The following is a 20,305-nucleotide window of genomic DNA, read 5'->3' as shown; positions in this document are numbered from 1 at the left end:
TATGTTCTGGGATGCATTGAAGAATAGCCAAAAACGGACTGTGGATGCTGACCCCAGGGAAAGGAAGAATCTACCCCTGCCTGAGGCAAGAAGCTCCTCCCAGAAATCCGTAACCCCATAGCAGCCTGTGGAAGCCGTTGGAGAACCTCCCAGCAGACCCCCTCCACCCTAACCAAGGCCTGAGGAGGGCACTGAAGAACTTGTTGGCAATGGGCCCTCTTGCCTGGAGGCCTGTGCTGGGGGGAGGGTGAAGAATCTCCTTGCAGGTCCACCTGAGATACGGTGAGGTGGGTGAAGAACCAGGTGGCAGGAGTCTCTTTCCCAAGGCCTGAGGAAAGAGGTAAAGATTTGCCTGAATGGAGACCCTAGCCTGAACTGATTTGTTGCTCTGAAGAGGGATTGTTTTGATATGTCAATTCAAAGTCACAGATGCAACCCCCAAAAGCAAAAAATACCTTAGCCAAACAACATATTGACTCAAACAGACTCAATCAGTAAATCAACTTAACGATGCCCCATCCCCATTCCTGCTCCTGCAGAAATCAATTCAACTTGCTAACCCTCAAGAGAAAAATCAATCACATCTTCCCTTCCTCCCTCCCACAATAGCTATATGCAGAATCCTCTGCATAACTGCCTGCTTTTCCTGGATATAAGTCAGCCACGAGCTTTTCACCCCCTTCCCACCGTGCAAGCACTATTGGGAACCTCTTCAGCCCAGCCCCCACCCAGGCCTCAATGAATATGTCTACACTGCATCGGTCCACTGTGGGGCTTGTGGGGCTCACTCTAGCCTGCTAAAAATAATTGTGCAGACATTGCTTTGATGTTCTGCCTTGAGCTGGAGCGCAGCTATTTTTAACATGCTAGCACAGGCCCAGGAAGCACAAGTCTGTAGACCCGGGCCAGGAGGCTCGCTCCCAGATGCAGTGTAGACATGTCTGGGATGAGGGTGGTGAGTGTTGGGGTGTTCTTCAGTACCTTCCCCTCCCCCCCAATAAACCCCTGCTTTTCCAGGAGGTTCTTCATTACCTCCTAAAGCCTAGGTGAGGTGCCACTGAGAGGATCTACTTTCTCTATAGTTCAGGAAGCTTCTTTCATTTGACGGTGCTGGTGCCCACACTGCATTCTGCATCACTTCTCTACAGTACTGACACCATCCCTGGGAGGCAGCACCTGCTGTCTTTCAGGCATAGGGGCAGTTGGGAAGGCCTGGGGAAATAGGTACATCTTGCAACTCTTTCTAAAAGCATCCAGATTATTCAACTAGACACTAATTCAAAGACCTATTGTTAAAAATCCACTACACTCCTAACATGTAGAAGGGCCAGCCACCTCCCATGCACCCCCTAATGGCCTAAGGTCTCACTACAGGTAGCCTGCCTCAGTGTCCCCATTTGGACTGTTCAGTAAACTCAAAAAACACTTTTGTCCACTCCCATCCCTTCTTATGTTCTGCTTTATTAAATTAACAAACGTTCAAAATAAAGTCCATCCAAAAGTCCACACAAACCAAAGTTTTCTCCTCCTCCTCGTAGGCATTTCTGTCTAGGGCCTTTCCTGCTTTGGCAGGCCCTTTCTAGGCCCTGTCTGGCTGGAGTCTCAGTCCTGACTCTCTTCTAAAGCCTGCTCACTCTTAGAGATCTCTAATCCTTGAGCATCATTATTATTTATGTATTTATTATTAATTATTATTATTATTATTCCTCTTCTCACCTTCATTGCAGCGTCCTGCTGCTCTTTATAGGGGAAGCACAACGATCTCTTCTAGGTATGCCTCATTCTATAATCAGGGTTGACTAGCCACAGCCCTTAAGGGGATGCTACCCTGTTACAAGCAGCATTAAATGACTCAGCATCAGCCAGCCTGAAAACACTGCGGAGAGCAAGTCCAGATCGGGAGATACTAAAAACGAACTCCTGCCAGGGTATTAAAGTTTTTTTTTTTTTAGTGTCTCCATACGCCTTTCCAAACAGAAAATCATCCTCTATCTTCTCCCTTCACAAATAATTATTAGAGTGCATTAAGAAAACTGGCTCCAAACTCTTTTCAATCTATTGTTCTCATCTTAATTAATTTCCCATTTATGTCCTATTCCCTTGTGGACGCAGAACCTACTCCCAAGAAAAGAGGTGAACTTCAAAATAATAGCTCACTGGAAATGCTGCTGGTGCAGCAAAGAATGTGTTGTCATGCCTACTAAAAGAAAAAAAGGCGAAGCACAATTTTCAAGGATTGAGCAACACTAGGGGTAACTAAATGAAGGGACAATTACTGGGATACAAAACTTGTCATCTCCATGTCAAAATTTGACTCAGGTGGATAGTGACTAAACAGCGTTGGGCCTGCGTGCACCAAAGGAGATAGGTGCCTAAGTCCCAGTTTTGGAACTACTGTGATATGCAAAACTCCCGCAGAACTCTGTAGGCACCTAAACTCACTCGGTGCCTACATTTTTGCAGTAAAAGTTCCCTAGGTGCCTATGTTTCTGGCTCTGGGCATGCGCACAGCACCTCAGTCTAGGCACTCAGACACTTATCTCCCACCTAAGCCCCAGAGCGATTCACAAACCAGGGGAAAACAGGTGTTCAGACACCTACATTGTGGGATGGGCCCAATACAATAAACGTGCTCAGAGGCTGCCTACCAGATTGGGCCCCTCAGGTGAGTTCACACAAAGCAGCAGCAGCAACAGGACCTCCCTCATAACTTTTAGCCCAGTGGCTAGAGCACTCACCTGGGATGTGGGAGACCCTGGTAAGTCTCCCATCCACCTAAGAGGGAGAAGGGATTTGAAGAGGGATTGGTCAGCTGCATGCTCTAATCACTGAGCTATGGGATATTCTGATTGGGGCTCCCTCAGTCTCTCCTGTTCAAGCTATTGCACTCTGGATAGAGTCCCCACAGCAGGGGGAATGGATCCTGGGTCTCCCACCTCCCAGGTGAGTGCTGTGACCACCAGACTATAGAGTGAGTCAGTCTCTCTCTCACAGTCATCTGGGACAAAGAGAGAGCACAAACATGAGAATGACTCTATAGCCTGGGAGTAAGAACAGTCACCTGGCTTTTTTTTAAAATAGGAAAACAAAGTGTATGGTTCAAATATGCGTGTCAGATTCCTACAGCGGTTGTGCAGTCCCTTGCAAGATCTTAAGGAGGCACTTTTATTGCAAGCCACTGTTTCCCTTTCTGGGGCAAGAACTAAATGGTCCTATGTTGTAGCTGATAAAGGTGCCTTTAACATGCGTCCACAACAAGGAGCATTGTGTATTCATTGGATGCACAGTTCCAGACTGATGGTGCTTTATCCCCACTCCCTTTGAAGACAGCATGATGCATTGTCCTAGTAGGGATTAATAGAAGTGCTACTTGCATTCAGAACTAGATACTGGTAGCACTTCTGTAATAGTACAGACACTAGAACTTCTGCTTGAAACTCATGCTAGAATCATTTAATGTGGGGATGGAGGAGGAGGACAAATGCCAAAGTGAGGAGGATGGCACAAGAATCTATACAGACTAGAATGGCATAGATCACCAAGGGAAAGGACAAGTAAAGGACAGAAATGGCAGTGAGGAGGTGGAAGGATGGCAAAGACATGAGGTACCAAGGAAAATAGTGGGAAAGAAAATAAGAATGGAAATTAAAGAGGGAAAGAAGAGATCAGAGGCAAAATGTGAAGTAAAAACAGGAGATGGATCACACCAAAGACAGCACCTCATCTCAGTAACAGCCAAGATGCAATGCCATCAGAAAGCCAGTTCTGAGGTACTACTAGAAAGTGACCAAGGTGCTAGGGAGATGCAGGATTATGCAAAGGGGAGAAATTTAAGTATTGCCCCCTACTTTTAAAATTGGGCCCATACTTTATGTTACCATTCCCGTTAACACATTTCTGAAACTGATCAAGCCCCACTGTGCAACTCAAAACATTATCGGGTTATTAAAAGAAACAGCATTAAAGCACTGTTGAGAGGTATATTTTCAACATGATGAATGGGCATATAGCTGAGTGCTGACTATTAAGAAAGAGAGTCACACAGCTAAATCCTGGAATCCCACTTTAGTGAAAATATACCTCTCAATGTCTGAAATAAAATCATAAAGGCCAGAGAATACAGAGTGAAGGGATTAAACTCTGTCCTTGACCCTCCCACAGTCACTATTTAGAAAAGGGTTCTCAGAGTAGTGAGTAATCTTACCTACTATGGTGCTGCAATACTTAGCCACAATGGGTTTTGAATGGCAACCTTGGCTCTGAATTTATGGCTTTTATGAAGTTACATCATCTGTTATTCCACTTGGGAGCCTTCCAATATTTGATACATTTAGGACTGTACAGTGAGTTAAGAATGTGTCCAGGGCATCCAGCCTCTCCTCCAAAGCGGCAACAGAGCATAAAAATTCTGTTGTGCTTCAAGCAAGATGCAGATAAACTAAACTTACTCCATTGCTTCGTGTTGACAAATTAAAATAGATATTCCACTTCCACCACACAGAACCTTGTAAAGACTATGGTATGATAGGCAGAGGCTAACTAGTTAAGCGTGTGGGGGGCTTTAATGCTCCATTTCAAAGTAGGCTTTTTAAATTTTTGGAGCGTTTAAGGATACTGATCAAAATGAAGACTTGTACCCTGATCACATAGGCACAGGTGAGAGGTATTTGTGGGAAGAAGGAAACAATAAAAACAGTGAAAGGAGAAAGGAATGAGTTAGGAAATGGGGAACTATTAGAGATTAAAGTTTAGAAGATCATAAAGAAACAGACCATACAATGTCTGTTGCTCCATTAATAGAGTAAATGCAAGGAAAACCTATAAGCAAGTGCAATTAATCATTGATGAGCTTATCCACTGACAAGTAGTTCAAGACCAGATCCCAGAACACCATATTAAAATGTAATGTTTCTCCTGAGCACTGGGGAGTAGGGGGATGGTGTTCAAATTTTGCAAGGCTCCAATACTCCCAGCTTGAGTGGTGGGGAAGGGAAGAGGGGGCACTTTCTTTATTGGGATGTCATTTCAAGAAGATGAAGGAGATTTTTAATACTTATTTGTGGCCGTGTGTCAATTTATTGGCATTTGCTGGATTTAAGAGTTCTGCCTAGAACCAAGTATAGTGCAGCTGGGTGCTATACAAGGTTTCCTCATACTGTTTTGCCAATGCATTTCAATGGTGCCCTGCAAAATCCCTTGTTAATTACAGTTGTGGGCCCTCACAACACTGAGTCAATGCCTCTCAAATCTAACCTTCCCACAACTCTCTCAATGCACTCAGCCTTGACCTGCAACACTCCTTACTATTCCAGTCCTGGGCCTTTGTTGAGCAGTGACTAACACTTGTCCTGCACTGTGGGAAATGGCGTGGTTATCTTATGAAGTATATGCACTGGCAGGCAGAGAAAACTACCAAACTCACTTCATTTGTGCCCCAAGACTGTGTACAAATCTCCCGAGGTAATTCAGCAAATGATGTCACCCCGGTAACTACTTTATTTGCCAAATATTTTCAGGATAGAACAGGAGAGACTAAGTTCTGTTTGAGCATGACACTAAATGCATGGAATTACATAGTGGTTTTGTGGGTGCAGTAGCATGCATGATTTTGCATATGAAATCATAATGTAATGCAATGCGACACAATAAACCAATTCTGTTAGAATGTCAAAAATATGGATAAAGACTGACATTCAGTGGCTCTTTTACACTTTCTAAATAGGGATACAGAAGTTCCATCTCCATATTGTTTAGTACTGGCTTAAAATAGAACTACAAACACACAGACAGCCTGATTCTTATTTAGATTAAGGCCCCTTTTCATGAATCTGGCACTGGTAATTTACTCCCACTTCAAGGGCCCTTTACACTGTCAGAACTGTGTAAAGAAGCCCTTATGTATCTGAGAATCAGTCTTCAATCAATTAATTTAACTAATAAACAATACAGTTCTTTTTCAGGCAGCACTGGCTAGAATCCAGTAGTTGGTGCTAACTGACATTATTCCTGTAACCCCACAAGTTACCAATGAACTTATTCCTAGCCTGTAACACTTCTTTCTGTTCCATTCCTGATCTCCCATGCAGCTCTGCCAATGCACTTCATTTCTGACCTGCAACATCCCCTTATTCCAGTCCTGGGTTCCCATGCAACTCTATTAATGAATGTATCTTCACCTGCAACTAACCTTGGATTCTTACATGTGGGAACCATCAATTGTGCTAAAACCCATAGGTGTTCTGACAGAACAAACATACAAGACCACCAAACTGGTTTTAGTGGTAGTCCAAACTAGCTTGAAAGCAAAAACCAAATGTACTCATTCTCTTCACCTTCTAGTGTATGCTGCCTCTCCCCTAACAGTCATAATAGTTTAGCATCACCTAACCCATGCAAACTCTTTTGAGCGTGTACATTTCTTCCCCTAGGCTGAGCCCCAGTGGTGATGAGGTACATGAATCACACTGCAAATGCTTTTAGTGCCTCAAGTTTAGTTGAGCAAAATTCATTTTGCAGAATTTGGGGTAAAAACCTAAACACAGACTTGGCTTTTACTACATTGAACTTTAACCGATATGAATTTGAAGTCACAGATGAACTAAATATGAACATCAAAGTGTTATCTTTGCAAGGTTGCTATTCTCCATCACAGGGATTAACAAACACAGCTTCCTAACTGGTCTTCTGTTCCATTTTTAATCCTTCATCAATATAAATAAAACAGGATCTTACCTTGATCTTCTGAAGAGACGGGTGGCCTGGAAGAAAACAAAGATCAGTCAATCTTTTGTATGATGAAAAGGCTGCAGACAGGGTTCAGTGTCACCCTAGAAAATGGTGCAGGCGTGCTGGATATGAGGGAGCTGAGATATTCCAATCCCAGCTTCTCTCAGTAAGAATGTCTGTAAGAGGGGTGACAAGAAGGGAGCACTCAAAGCTATTTCAGGAGCAAGGCCTCCCAGCCAGAACAGTCTTATGGAATATTACCACAGTTCTGGGCTGGTTGTGAGGCAGCTCATAGTTACTTCAGCCCTTAGCAAGAGTTTCTGTAGGGTCTAACTATGGGGGAAGTCTCGGGACCTCTAAGCAGGTGTCAGGGTTGGAAATATCTGAGGAATAATGGTCATAGTGAGGAAGCAGTTTCTCAATCGCACCAGGTGTCACTGCAGGGAATTGTGAAGGAGTGCTGGCTGTTTGGAGAGCTGCCCAAGTCGGGTTGCTAGAGGGAATGGAAGAGGAATGGCTGCAGAAGAACTCACAGAATGTACAGTCCCAGATTCTCCTAGCAGGGAATAGTGTAAAAGCACTAGCAGTAAGTCACAGAAGATGGGAGCATTTTAACAGGAGCAATGTATAAAAGTTTAGATAATAAAGAGCCCTTGAAATATATCTGCTGAAACTTTGGATACATTTAACTACCGTATAATACAACTCAATGGCAGGGTTCTGGGGATTGAGGGGATATACAACCACTGACTGAAAGGTTTGAAAACATTCCAAGAGTGACGAGGTATGAAGTGTGGTCAGCTAGTCAGGTCCTCAGCTGATGTACATTAGGATAGCTTGCCTTACATTAGCAGAACTATCCCATTGTACACCAGCTGAAGATCTTACCCTCCATCACCTGTGATCAAAAATAAAAAATAGCACACATAAATTAATGCAAAGTACTGTACTTCATTTTTCTCCCAACATATTAGCACGGGGCAGCAGGGCTGGGGTTAGCCAAGTGCAAAAAATTTTGGATGTGCTTTGGCTATTTAAACTCAGTTTGGCAGCGTATGGTGGGTCAGGCCATCACCTGAGCCATTCCTACAAGATGACTTTAAAGTAAATGCACATTCTTGCTGCCAAGATAACACAAGAGCTAGCTGCTAGCATGGTAAGGCTTCTGTTTTCTTTCTGGCATAGTTTAATTTTACATTGATGCACAAACATGACAGATTAGCAAGATTAAACAAATGTCAGCATTGCAAGCAAAGTGATCAAAGCTGGAGTCAAAAAAGCATCTCATGGGAGGGGGTGGGGGGACAGAAAACATACCAGGAGCAAAAAGAGTATGTGTGTGAGAGTAACAAGTGGGGATAGAAGGGTACAAGCTTTGAATTCAGAGGAATAAAGAAATTGAGGGAGGAGTCACGATCTCCTTCCATAACTATAGGGCATCCGAATCAGAATCAGATAGGCATATATATAGGCGCAAACATGAAAGATGGAGAGGAAAGAAGGAAACTTCCCTAATGAAGTTTGTTTTTTACTTTTTAAAAAGAAGAGCTTTGCAGGGAAAGAGAGGAAAGAGTTACACTCAATTAGAGAAAATAAAGGAAAAAAACAGATTGCCTAATGAAGATTATGACCATGCCAATATCCAGTGTATCTGTATAGATCAGAATTAATCAACCTGCTGCTACTGTTAAACACTCTGACTGCTGCTGAAACATCCTAGCCATGTCCTCTTCAGCCAAGCAGGCTGGTATATCCTGCCATTCCAATAATTTCCATGCAACATGGCAAGATTGTACGTAACCCAGAGGATAGCATCCAAAATATTAAACATTTTAACTGCCCCACAGCATTAAGCAGTAATTGTCCCTTTCACAGTGTATTCCCTTCTTCCCACATGTCCCCAGTAAGGTATAAAATTCTGCAAACATAAAAGGCTAAGTGATGTAGGATGGCAGATACCAAGAGGTGCAATTCCGCTCTCTCTTTAGAAAGATATAACCAAGCAAATATTTACAGATAGGACCTTCACCAGAATTCTCAGCTGTTTTATCTTGATGCCTCACCTGCCGAAGTGGTTTCGCCCAATCTCAGGCATTTATTCTTTTTGTTTGTTTCTTAGTCACACAATTTTATCACTTTCCTGATGCAGAGCAACAGTACAGAATAGGACACACTATCCTAAAATTCAGTTAGATTACACCTGGGAAGACATATGCTATTATCTCTAAAGCACCCACAAGGAAAAAAATACAGAAAGCAAGAGAGAATGTACATACACAGCAGGAGACCACTTTAGCAAGCACAAGACTTGTATTTATCATTTTTAAAACTAACGGTGATATGTGTGCAGCTCTGAAAAGCACTTGGAGATCTCTGAATGAAAAGCAATATATGAGATATTATTAATTATTATTATTATTATTATTATTTTCACTTGATGGGCTGCAGAAGGGTTGTTTTTTGTAGGTGAGGTTGTTTGTTTTTTTGTAAAGAATGTGGGGAGTTTGGTCTCTTTTAGCATTGTTTCGTTCCCTGCAGTCTATATAGTTTAAGGTTGGGATTTTCAGCATTGGCCTAATTTTGCTCCCACTAAAACAAATGGCATTTCACCAGTGCCTTTACTGGGAGCTGAGTTAGGCCAATACCGAGCACTTTGGAAAATCCATCCTAAATTGTCAAATGCTTAGTCATTCTCTGCCAGATCATCTGGTCCAACCAAACTATGCTCATCACAGGACTGGAGAAAGGAAGGAATCAAAGGTGGCCTTAAGCCTAATGGCTGCTTTAAGTTATGCCCAGTTGCCCCAGAGCCAATAGGTGCTGGGAATCAGTCAGATGCAGCCATTTTCTGGCCACGCCCCCTGCACTGGGGACTGAGTAGGGTTGTACCATAGAAAATGCCATGGTACTTTGCCACCAAAGGATTCTTCCATGTTGGAGGAATTCTCAACTGGCTGGATCCACTGGCTATAGAGCTGCTTAACACCAGCTGACTGATGCAGCGCAGCTGCTGCATGAGCCAGATTCTATTAAAATGAACAAAATATGGAGAGCTAAAGAATCAAGCTGCAACTCACAGAGCCTGATTGCATTAAAAGGGAAAGAGAGAAGACAGAAGAGTGTCTCTGATGCAAAGAAGTTAGTTGCCCTACAACCAGTGACTCTGAGCAAAAGCATGGGTGTATACAGCTTGCATGAAACAAGATCTTCATTAATTCATTCTTATGAGCAAGGATTGCTTTACAATACAGGGCAGACAAGGCAGCTGTCCAGGACAGCAAAACAGAAGAGCAGCAAAATATTTAGTGACTATTTGCTGTTTAACAGAGTTGTTGGTGGGCAGGTGAGGAGGAGGAGATCTTTTCTAGTATACCTAGGAAAACAAAGACCTGACTATGTGTGTCTTGACAGGCAAAGCAGGCTTTGCTTCATCCTCCACAACGTATAGGGTCCCATTGCAGTGTTCTTCTTTCCCCCGTCCCTAGAACCAACCCAAACTTTTTTTCAAAACCTCCAGCACCATAACCTGAACTTAGCTGAGATTTGAGGAAGTTCATGTAAGTGCTGTCCCCTTCTCTCTCCATTACCCCAACTGGCCACCTGTCTTTGATTAAATCCATCATAGGCTCGGAGCAGGTCTGGCGATATTTTTGGTGTTAACAGCTGATGAAAAGAGCTACCAGAGGAAACCATTTGCAGTTATCGGTCCTACAAAACACAGGAACTATGCTACATATTCTTGAGCACCATTTTGTAGCACCTTATCTATTAACTATTTGCATATATGCAGATACAGAACTCCTGTAACAGTTAGGATCACTTTTGTCCTCAAGTCTGGTGAATTCTGTGGCTGCTCTGGGAATCACTTGTATGAACAATCCATTGACAATATGAACTTATCACTTATCACTTATATGAACAAACCTCTGACACAGGGAAGGTGTGTGTAATATTCGAACAAAGCCCCCCAGAGGAATGCCAAGCCCCAGACCTCCTCCCTCACCTCCATAAAAATATTATCATAAAGGTAGGCTTTAAGCATTCAGGGGAAGGGAGTTGGAGATAAAGGAAGGGAGCTGGGTGGAAGGAGAAAAGATCTTAAAGTTTGGAGTAGAGAAGAAGGGTCTGATGCCTGGAAAAGGAGGCAGGGGAAGGCATTGATAGGTTCACAAAAGCATCTAAGGACTTAACCAAACTAAGCCCTTTGAGTTGGGCCCATCACTAAAAAACAATTCTCCACCTGATGTCCAGAACTGTGCTATGTCACTGTAAATTACCTCCAGCCAGAATGAAAGCCAATGCAGATTAATGGCAACATAGCAGTACGGTACCAGACAGAGGTTTAGCTAGCAATTACAGATCTGTACACACCATTGTTTATCCAATGCCTGCCAACATCCACAGTGCACCTATAAGACCAGAATGGCAGCCTCGCCTCTCTTTTTTCGCAGGCATAAATCCTACAATTAAGAAAGCTATGTGGGTGCAAATCTAATGTGGGTGCAAATCAATAATTTAGTGATGTAATTGGTAGGATTTGAACCTGTAGCTAGTGCAGATGCCAAAAATGAGAGCATATTTTTATGGGAGAATAATCTGAGCCATAGTCTCCAAAACTGGTTACATCTTCAAAACTATTTGCCTGAATTAGTTGTGCCAAAGACAGGGCTCCCTTTCCATCCACAAGTGTGGAAAAGAAACATCAGACCCTTTTTTGGCCTTTGTTGAGCTTTACTGTATCATTACGTTGCTGGAGATGGGACCAACAGCAAAACAACTAGCCAGAAGGCAGGACAGCCAGTTCTTGTGGACAAGCAAGAACTGCAGGACTAACAGAACCGTGACCCACAGATCTTGATATTTCCACTCCTCCCTACTTCCCCTCTGTAGTACCAACAAAGTGGGCCTTAGTCCTACATTTCTGTCACTTGTTGGCTACCCAAAAGCTGAAAAAGCTGGTGGATTCTGGGAAATTCAACAGAGAATTTGGCCCTTGATTTCCAACTGGATAGGGATGTAACTGCAGCTTTTCTGAAGGATACAGATCGGGATAAAATGTCAAAGTGCAGCCCCAAAGGGATACCGTGTAGTAACACCACCATTTTAATGGAATTTACATACACCAAAAACGAATAGGAAGACAATGCCTATAGTTGCTTATTTCCAGGATAGCAATAACTAGTGATGCCAACTGTAATGTAAATGCCACCGCCTTGATAGAGATTCCACTTGGAGAGCCTATTTCTCTGACACCTCTCCCCCTCCCTCGCTTGCCACATCCGTGTTTGTGCAGAGCAATGCTCTGATGTGTTAGTTATGGAGGGGACAAAGATGGCTACACTAGGGGTGTGGGAAGAAGAGTGGTGGTGCTATCATGTAGCCTCCTTTTCTTTCCACACATTGCATTCTCCTTTTAATGAGTCTCCGACAGTTGAGTTCCCCTCTGTACTGCACAGGAGACAGCATGCCCCCGAATGGGTAATTGCACTTGCAATTACCAATATTCAAGGGGAAACTGTGAGTTGACTACACAATTATCCCTTTTGGAAGCACAAGTGCACATTTTGCATGTATATATATTTAAATATACCCCGTACAATCACTATCACAGCAAGCTAGACAGAGATTTAGCAGTGCATTAAAAAGACCTGAATAATAATCATTTTAAAAAAACTGTTAGTCATCATAATGGACACCTCCAGGAAATTAAACAGCCTGTGCCATGACAAGCATGGTGTTCACCTGCCTGCAACATAGCATCAGGGCCCAGGGATTAAGGGTATAATCCAAAACTCATTGGAGTCTCTCCATTGGGCTTTGGATCAGGCCCTCTCACAGGATTAATCTCCTGTATGGCCAGGGCACCTTCGGCATCATGCAAACATTCCACTATCAGCGAAGCACTTACAGCAGCTATTTCCAAACGCTCTTTTCAATCTGAGGGCTTGAGGTTTATTCAGCACCGGAGGGCTAGGGAAGGGAACACTTATTTGTAAGAAGGGAAAATGGGGAGTGTTGTGATGTAGAGCTCTGTCTACAGGGGCTTGAGAACCTAGAGAAACCCAGCCAATCTCCTACAGGTAAATTCTAACAAAATTCCAGTAAATGGGTACCTTTTTCTTGAAGACTAAAGCCCCTAGAGAAATAAACATCGAGCTGGTGAAAAACAGCTATTTTTATCAATAAACCTGCAACCGAAACCATTTGCACCAGGGCTACTTAAAACAAACCGCTTACAATTTAAAGGCCAAATAGCAACCTGTGTGCAGCACTTACATTGTTTTCCTGTTATCTCCCCTGCACACACACTTTTCTCTACTTAAATGATGTAATGCTGAAAACTTGCTAACTCACTCTAATTTTGCCAGTAACTAAAGGTAGTTGGAGGGGGAGGGGAAAGAGGGGAGCCTTTAGACTAAATCTGTTCCCTTTCATTTTATGTTTTTGTATACATCTTCAGAACTGTAAATCACCTTCCTGATTTAAACTAATTTACGTAGACCTCAGTTTTAATCAAAGAGAAGCTTTAACATATAAACATTATTCAATGTGCGAGCTCCCCCACACCCTGGCACCTGCACCTGTCACTGATACAGTCTGGGACTGAAGTAGCTATCAGCTCCCATAGCCAGCACTTCCAGTGTGCTATACCGCACCTCCTGATGAGAAAGGTGGAACTGAACTAGAGATATTGGTCAGACTGTCACCAAAATTGCACAATCTTCCATTCCATGCAGAACCTCCTACTGGGAAAGGTGGAACTGAACTAGAGATATTGGTCAGACTGTCACCAAAATTATTCCTGCAATAGCAACTGATGGGAAATATTGGAACCAGAGTAATTGTGAGTTTCCCCACATGCAGCACATTTCACCTACATCTACTCTCTATGGTGCCTTCTGTTGTGAGAAGCTAGGAATCTGCTGGAGCACTTCCACTGCACTTTCTCAGAAGCTAATCAGTCCATCTGTCTGTCTTTCCTTCGTTCCTTTAATCTATTTCTCTAAGATAATGGCAATACTGATTAAAGCAGCAAATAAAGAAAACTCCTGATCAACAACGCTCCATTCATCAAACAAAATCCCATCAGGGCCAGCTCCAGAAACCAGCCAAGCAAGCTCGTGCTTGGGGTGGCAGATTCTAAGGGGTGGCTTCCCTCCAATCCTTTTTTTTTTTTTTTTTTTTTTTTTGTGCTTTGCTGCTCCGGCCGCCCCGCAGGTTTTTTTGTTTTGGTTTTTTTTGCTTTGCCACTCCGGCCGCCCCACAGGTTTTGGGTTGTTTTTTTTTCTTTGCTGCTTTGGCCACCCCGCAGGGGTTGGTTTTTTTTTTTTTGCGCTTTGCCGCTCCGGCAGCCCCGCAGGTTTTTTTCTTTTTGGTTCGCCGCTCCAGCCGCCCTGTAAGGGATGGCGGCGCGGAGGAGGGGAGCGCCCTGCTGGGAGCGGGCTGCGCACTCCGTCTGCCCGAGCTGGTGCCAGGTCTGCAGCAAGCCCGGCAGGGCAGCCCGCTTCCTTCCCTGCCCGATGACCGAAGCGGCGCGGAGCTCTCTCGGCTTGCAGTGTGGCGGGAGAGGCCGCGTGGCGAGCGCCCCGCTGAAGGAAGCCCTGGCCGCCCCCTTCTCTATCTCTCCCCTGCTCCCAGCCCCTTCCCCCTGCTAGCCGGGGCACGCACTCTGCTGCCCAGGGCACGTCTGCAGCGCAGGGAGTCCCCCTGCACCCTGGTTCCGGCCGCCCTGCAGTTTTTTTTGTGTTTTTGTTTTTTGCTTCGCTGCTCCGGCCGCCCCGCAGGTTGTTTTTTGTTTTGTTTGGGGTGGCAAAATAGCCAGAGCCGGCTCTGATCCCATTCAAATGAAGAATGGTACAATTATTTGCCAATTTGTAGACATTCATTCAATACAGATAGCTCAATGCTTCTTATTAAATGTAGTGATCTAATTTTGGGGAGTATTTCCCTTTCCTCCTTTCACTTCTGTCTCCATCTGCACATGCAGTCATTGAATTGAACTGTTTGCAGGCAACCTAACATGCAAGAACCCAGCCCAATGTTGCTTAGTGGAAATGTCTCATGAAAATAAGTGCAGCTCCAGAGTATTTCTCTGTTTCTCCAGAGCATTTGTGCCCTTCATATTGTTTCATATCTTTTCCACTGCTATCTCACTTTTTAACTCTTGCAATTTGTTTTATTTCTCTCCCCATTATAATGATTTTGCAAACTGAATAGGATGGAGGGAAGAGTGCGGAACAAACCGGCTATACAGTACTTGAAGTTTTACTGCCATCTAGGGGAGTAGGGGCGTTTCCATTCAACGGTAATCAAACAGGGAAAGGCCAGGAGAAAGATGCAAGGATAGAAAGCAACACTTAACATTGCTTTAAAAGAAACAGGCTGAAACAGCTTCATAAGCTACCCTCTGAAAAAGAGGGGAATACTATCCAAAGCAGATAGTTTCCCCTGAGGCCAGGAGGGGAAAGAGTCCTCTGAGTACCTTGTACACCTACACTTCCTTCCGTTTTATGCTGTTGGCTGAGGAAGACCCTGATGCAGCTCCTTTTGAAAGGAAGGATCTACCCAAATGACTAGCAGGATCAATACAGAGCTATGTGAGGTTGTTCCCTTCACATTATTCACCCTGCTGCTCCGGTCCTAATCAAGACGTGTTCTAAAAGAGGGAAGGTGAAACATCTGTTCAGTCTGGGCCTGATCCAAAGCCCCATTGAAAGCAGTGGAAAGATACCCATTGACTTCAATTCTCGCCGATCTGACCGATGAGTCATTGACAGTGGTGGGAGACAAGGGGCAGGGAGAAAAGAGGCGGCTGATGGGGCGGTAACTCTAGTGGGAGAATATGTTTCAGTCCCATATGCAGGCGGAATGACACACTAGTGGGAATATAAGGCCAAAGAGTTCTGCTACCCATTCAAAACCACGAGGAGGGGGCAAGGAAGAGATGAAGGGTATATAGGTTACTCAGCTTGCTCTGGGAAGCTGAGAAAAGGCAGCGATCAATCTGGTGGTAAATTCATTGGATTCTCTTGCATGACTAAGGGTCTTATGTGAATAACCTTTTCCAGAGTCGGCGCTAGGCATAAGCAGACTAAGCAATTGCTTAGGGCCGTGAGCAGCAAAAAGGGGCTCCTATTAATTTTTACTATGTGTTTGGGGGGTGGGGATATTCCTGCTTAGGACCCCCAAAGGGCTAGCACCCCCTCTGCCCAGATAAGCTTCTGTCACCACCATAAGCTTTTCATTTGGCCCAGAAAAGAATTGTTTGGTAACTGCAAAGCCATCAAGAAGGTCGGAAAGCTGCTTTGGAACAGATCAATGGGATAATGTACTGCAAGCTTAGATAAAAACAAATTACACCCACCTCTCCAAGATTTTCAAAAACAGGTGCCTAACGTTGGGGTCTTAGATCCACATTTTGGTATCTAAATAAGTTGCTAGATCCAGGGACCCCCAAATAGCTTTAAACATACTTTTAAATAAACATTGGCCATGGCACATGTCACATCCACACTGAAAAAGAAATGAAGGGTCATCTAAACCCAAAGCAAAGTAAAACTGATGAATTTTGCACAATACTGCTGTGGACTAACTAATGGAGAATGAACCACATAATGTTTAGCGGTTTGGGTGAGTCCTTTAAGGGGAACAGCACAGAATTACAGTCCAGGAGGCTGGGGTTAAGGAGGCTTTCAACCCACAGGCGCTGACTCAGTGGGTTCTTGAGCACCCACAGGAAAATAATAGTGGGTGCTCAGCACCCACCAGGGGTCCTGCCAATCAGCTCCTCCTTCGCCTCCCCTACCGCTTCCCTCCCACCAGTGATCAGCTGTTCAGCAGCATGCAGGAGGTACTGGGTGAGGAAGAGCAGGGGGTAGGATGAGGCAGGGTGAGGGTGGGGCGTGCTTGGGGAATAAGGTGGAACAGGGCGGGAAGAGGCAGGGCGGGGGTGGGCGGGGCAGGGAGAGGTGCGCTGGGACAGGGCAGGGATGGGAAGAGGCGGGGCAGGTGGGGCCTTGGGGGAAAGGGTGGATGGGGGCAGGGCCTGGGGCGGAACAGGGGTAGAGCACCTCTAGGAAATTAGAAAGTTAGCCTCTGTTTAAACCACTTTTGCACCCTCCTAATTCTGGGCTGCTCCAGGCGCTGAAGCAGCCCCCGGCATAATTTCGACCCAATCTATCCCTGCCTGCCTATAGGCAACAAGACTGCCCAGAATCTGTGCAATGACATATGCTTCCGCCCCCGCCTCCCCCCAACCCACCCTGACATGCCCAGCACAGCACAGCCAAACCCTCAACAGCCCTTTCCCCCCACCCCCAATGCCAGAGTTTATGAAGGGGTCCTACGGCTGTCATCCTCATTTCCTGAGCCAGAGACTTTGCTTTTACAGCCCCTTTACTCAGCATTTGCGAGGTCGTTCCCAGCAGCTATCGGTTCTCCCAGCCTCAACAATGAGGTAGCAATGACACTGCCTAGCTTTGTCTACCCCTTTTCAAACATCATATCAGTCAAAACAGCCACTAGATGAAAACGTTAACTAGCTATCATAAAATAGAATCTGTGGGCACATGATGGTACGTGCCTGTGAGTGTTCAGTGTGTGTGTCTGTGTGTAAGAGTTTGTGTATGTATGTTGCCGTGTACATGTGTGAGCACATGCTGAAACTTTACAGCCCGCTTGGTACTGAATGAAAGCGGATTAGGAAATGGTCTTGTCTCCCAACAGATGGTGGGTCCTTATGGCAGGGACACAGCGCATGGACAGAGGACTGTGAGTAGGCTTGCCTATGTATTGCTGGGTAAACCAGGACATCAGACCTTTTCCATCTTGGCTTAACTCTTTTTTCTTCTTCTTCTTTTTAAGATAAGACGGCAAGGCTAATTTCCTGTGCAGCTTTGAAAGATGTGCACTGTTATGTTCAAGTGGAGAGGAAACCTTGGGCATCAAAGGGTAAGAATTTCCTTCACTCTGTCTTTCTAATGAAGCTTGAAGCAAAGAGAACTAACTGTATACACAGACCTAGGTGAACAATGGATTTCTTCTCATCGCATAATCCTAGCCCACCCTGTTAAACCCAGATAGATTTCCCTTTTGCTGGCTGCCGGTATCCTCTGGAGGGCTAAGGATGCTATTTGCACTCCCAAGAGTACCCAGCATTAGGAGAAAGGGATATTCAAGCAGTAGTAACGTTACCATCATCACGGCCTCCCATCCCTTTCCCTTAACAATGCAGTTTACCACTTGCCTTAGGGCAGCAGTAATCCCTTAAGGTCAAATTCCCAAAGGTCATTTTCTCTTAGCCAACGAAATAGAAAGATGTTGCACTAAAGCTGATATTCCCATTTGTTCCCCTGCCTTCCCTGCTATAGAGTTATATTATTCTCTGTCACAGACGCATCTCCTTCACTCCACAGGAAAGAGCTTGAAAGGAAAAAAAGAGGAGAGAGAGAGAGAGAGAGAGAGAGTGCAAGGTAAGTCATCTATTCTACTCTGGCCCGGACAATTAGCCAGAGATAGGAGGAAGATTTGTGGCTTCTCTGGCAAGCCATGTGGAGAAAACAGATGCACCCTGCTATCTCATCTCTGTCAACACAGATTTCATCTTTTAAACTCATTCCAACAAAAACTTACATTCCACTCAGAAAACTCATTTTCTCTCCCTTATCTGCTGACAATATTTGGAGGGGATTTTAAAACCAAATTGCAACAAGCTGTCTCTGCACCAGGGCCATGGAGTCCTTAGCCAATCATGCATTTGTTCTGTTCCTTGGAAATCAGCTCCAGGGAGAGGTTGGAGGCTGGGTTGTTTGTACTTCCCTTTCAGAGAGCAAGATGCCAGTCAGCCATGAGATCTCTCTAAAGAAGTCAATTTGTAGTCTCATGATGTGTGGGTGTGCTTTGCGTTTCACTATCTGCCAAAACAATTTATTAGCAGGGCAAGTTTCCTCAACTGCACATCAGGTGCTGGGATTTTACAAAATCATGAAGAGCCTTCATTTCCAGGATCAGGAACAGGGAGAAGAGGAAACTAAAATCCATGCCAAATCTGTTCTGGGGTTCCACTCTGTCTAAAGTATTCACCTAAAAGAGGGGGGAAAGTGGGCCGGTACGGGCCGGTATGGCGTACCGGTAAGAAGCCGGTACTGGCCTGTACACAGCCCACATTAAAGTGCTGCTGCAGCAGTGCTTTAACGTCGCTGCCTCTTTTGCCTCCCCCATCGATGGCCCTGCCGCTATGGCAGGGCCGCCAACCGGAGGAGGGGGGGAGGGTCACCGACGTTAAAGCACTGCCATGGCAAAGGACCCTCCTACGTCGCTGCCCCTTCCCCGTCAGTGGCCCTGCCAGTAGGGACGGGGGAGGCAAAAGGGGGCAAAAAGGGCAACAACGTTAAAGCGCTGCTGTGGCACTTTAACATCATTGCCCCTTTTGCCCCTCCCCTGGCTGCCGATGGGATGAGGGGGAAAGGGGCAGCTGCCCCAGGGCTGGCGATTTAAAAGGGCCCGGGGCTTCCAGCTGCTGCCATCGCTACCGTGGCAGCCACTGCAGCCCCGAGCCCTTTTAAATCACCGCTGGAGCCCCGGGCGGCAGGGGCCAGGCAGCGTGGATGGGCTGGCTGGGGGAGGCTGACCCAGGGCCGGCTCTAGGCACCAGCAAAACAAGCTGGTGCTTGGGGCGGCACATTTTTAGGGGCAGCATGGCCGGCGCCAGAATGCCGCCCCTGCTGCCCCTAAAAATGTGCCCTGGCCACCCTAGCTCACCTCCGCTGCTGCCATGGCACGTGAAACAGCTGATTCATGTGCCGCTGCTCCCCCTCCCTCCCAGGCTTGAGAGCCTGGGAGGGAGGGGGAGATCCCGAGCGGCCGCGGCGCGCGAAACAGCTGATTGGCGCGCCGCTGCTTGCCCTCCCTCCCAGGCTTGAGAGCCTGGGGGGAGGAGGCAGGGCTGGGGATTTGGGGAAGGGGCGGAGTTGAGGCAGGGCCGGGGGGTGGGGTAAGAAAAAAACCGGGGGGCGAGTGGCCAAAATTGATTTTGCTTGGGGTGGCAAAAATCCTAGAGCCGGCCCTGGGCTGACCCCCAGCCCTGCCCCTTCCACCCAAGGCCCTGCCCCTTCTGGGGGCTGGTGACAGCCCCGTACCAGTAAGAATTTAATATTACTTTCACCCCGGCTTAGAAGTAGGGATGGTGGGAAATATTATATTTCACAGTATACAGAATACACTGTATTTCCATCATATACAGAAGGGCCAGAAACACAGATAGTCTTGTCAGATCCAACAGCTTTCATTACAACCCCTTAGAACCTCAGTCCCTACACAGCAGGAGGCAGAAGACCTAATTCCAGAGGAAAAAAACAAACATAATTTGTCTAGCAATCTTTTATGCAAATAGGTTTGTGTCTATGCAAATGAAAAAGACACTTTAATTTCCTTTTTAACCACATTTATTAACAGCAGAAGAGGTGGCACAAGACTGATTTAAAGTTCAGTTATTGCTGGAAAAGGACTGTCAAAATGATGATGCGGGGCTCCATATATACTGGGTCTCAATTACTTTCATGGAAATTTTACTCTGTTAAAT

At 45.4% G+C, this 20,305-nt stretch overlaps 1 protein-coding gene across 5 annotated transcripts in view; it reads right to left on the bottom strand.

Annotated features, from left to right (window-relative positions):
* Window positions 1–20,305, bottom strand: part of DGKI (diacylglycerol kinase iota) — a 287,790-nt gene that overhangs the window by 26,724 nt on the left and 240,761 nt on the right. For all 5 annotated transcript variants that reach the window (XR_010592257.1, XM_008171112.4, XM_065565893.1 and 2 more), the window contains one exon: window positions 6,733–6,758. Coding sequence is in view for 4 of the 5 variants with exons in the window: in XM_008171112.4 (XP_008169334.2) it covers window positions 6,733–6,758 (26 nt within the window). In the remaining variant the exon portion in view is untranslated. The remainder of the gene's footprint in view (window positions 1–6,732; window positions 6,759–20,305) is intronic.

Source organism: Chrysemys picta, chromosome 1, assembly GCF_011386835.1.
Source record: "Chrysemys picta bellii isolate R12L10 chromosome 1, ASM1138683v2, whole genome shotgun sequence".
In the NCBI taxonomy this organism is placed as follows: domain Eukaryota; kingdom Metazoa; phylum Chordata; order Testudines; family Emydidae; genus Chrysemys; species Chrysemys picta.
The sequence above is the reverse complement of the archived record's forward strand: the minus strand, read 5'-3'. Positions and strand labels throughout refer to the sequence as shown.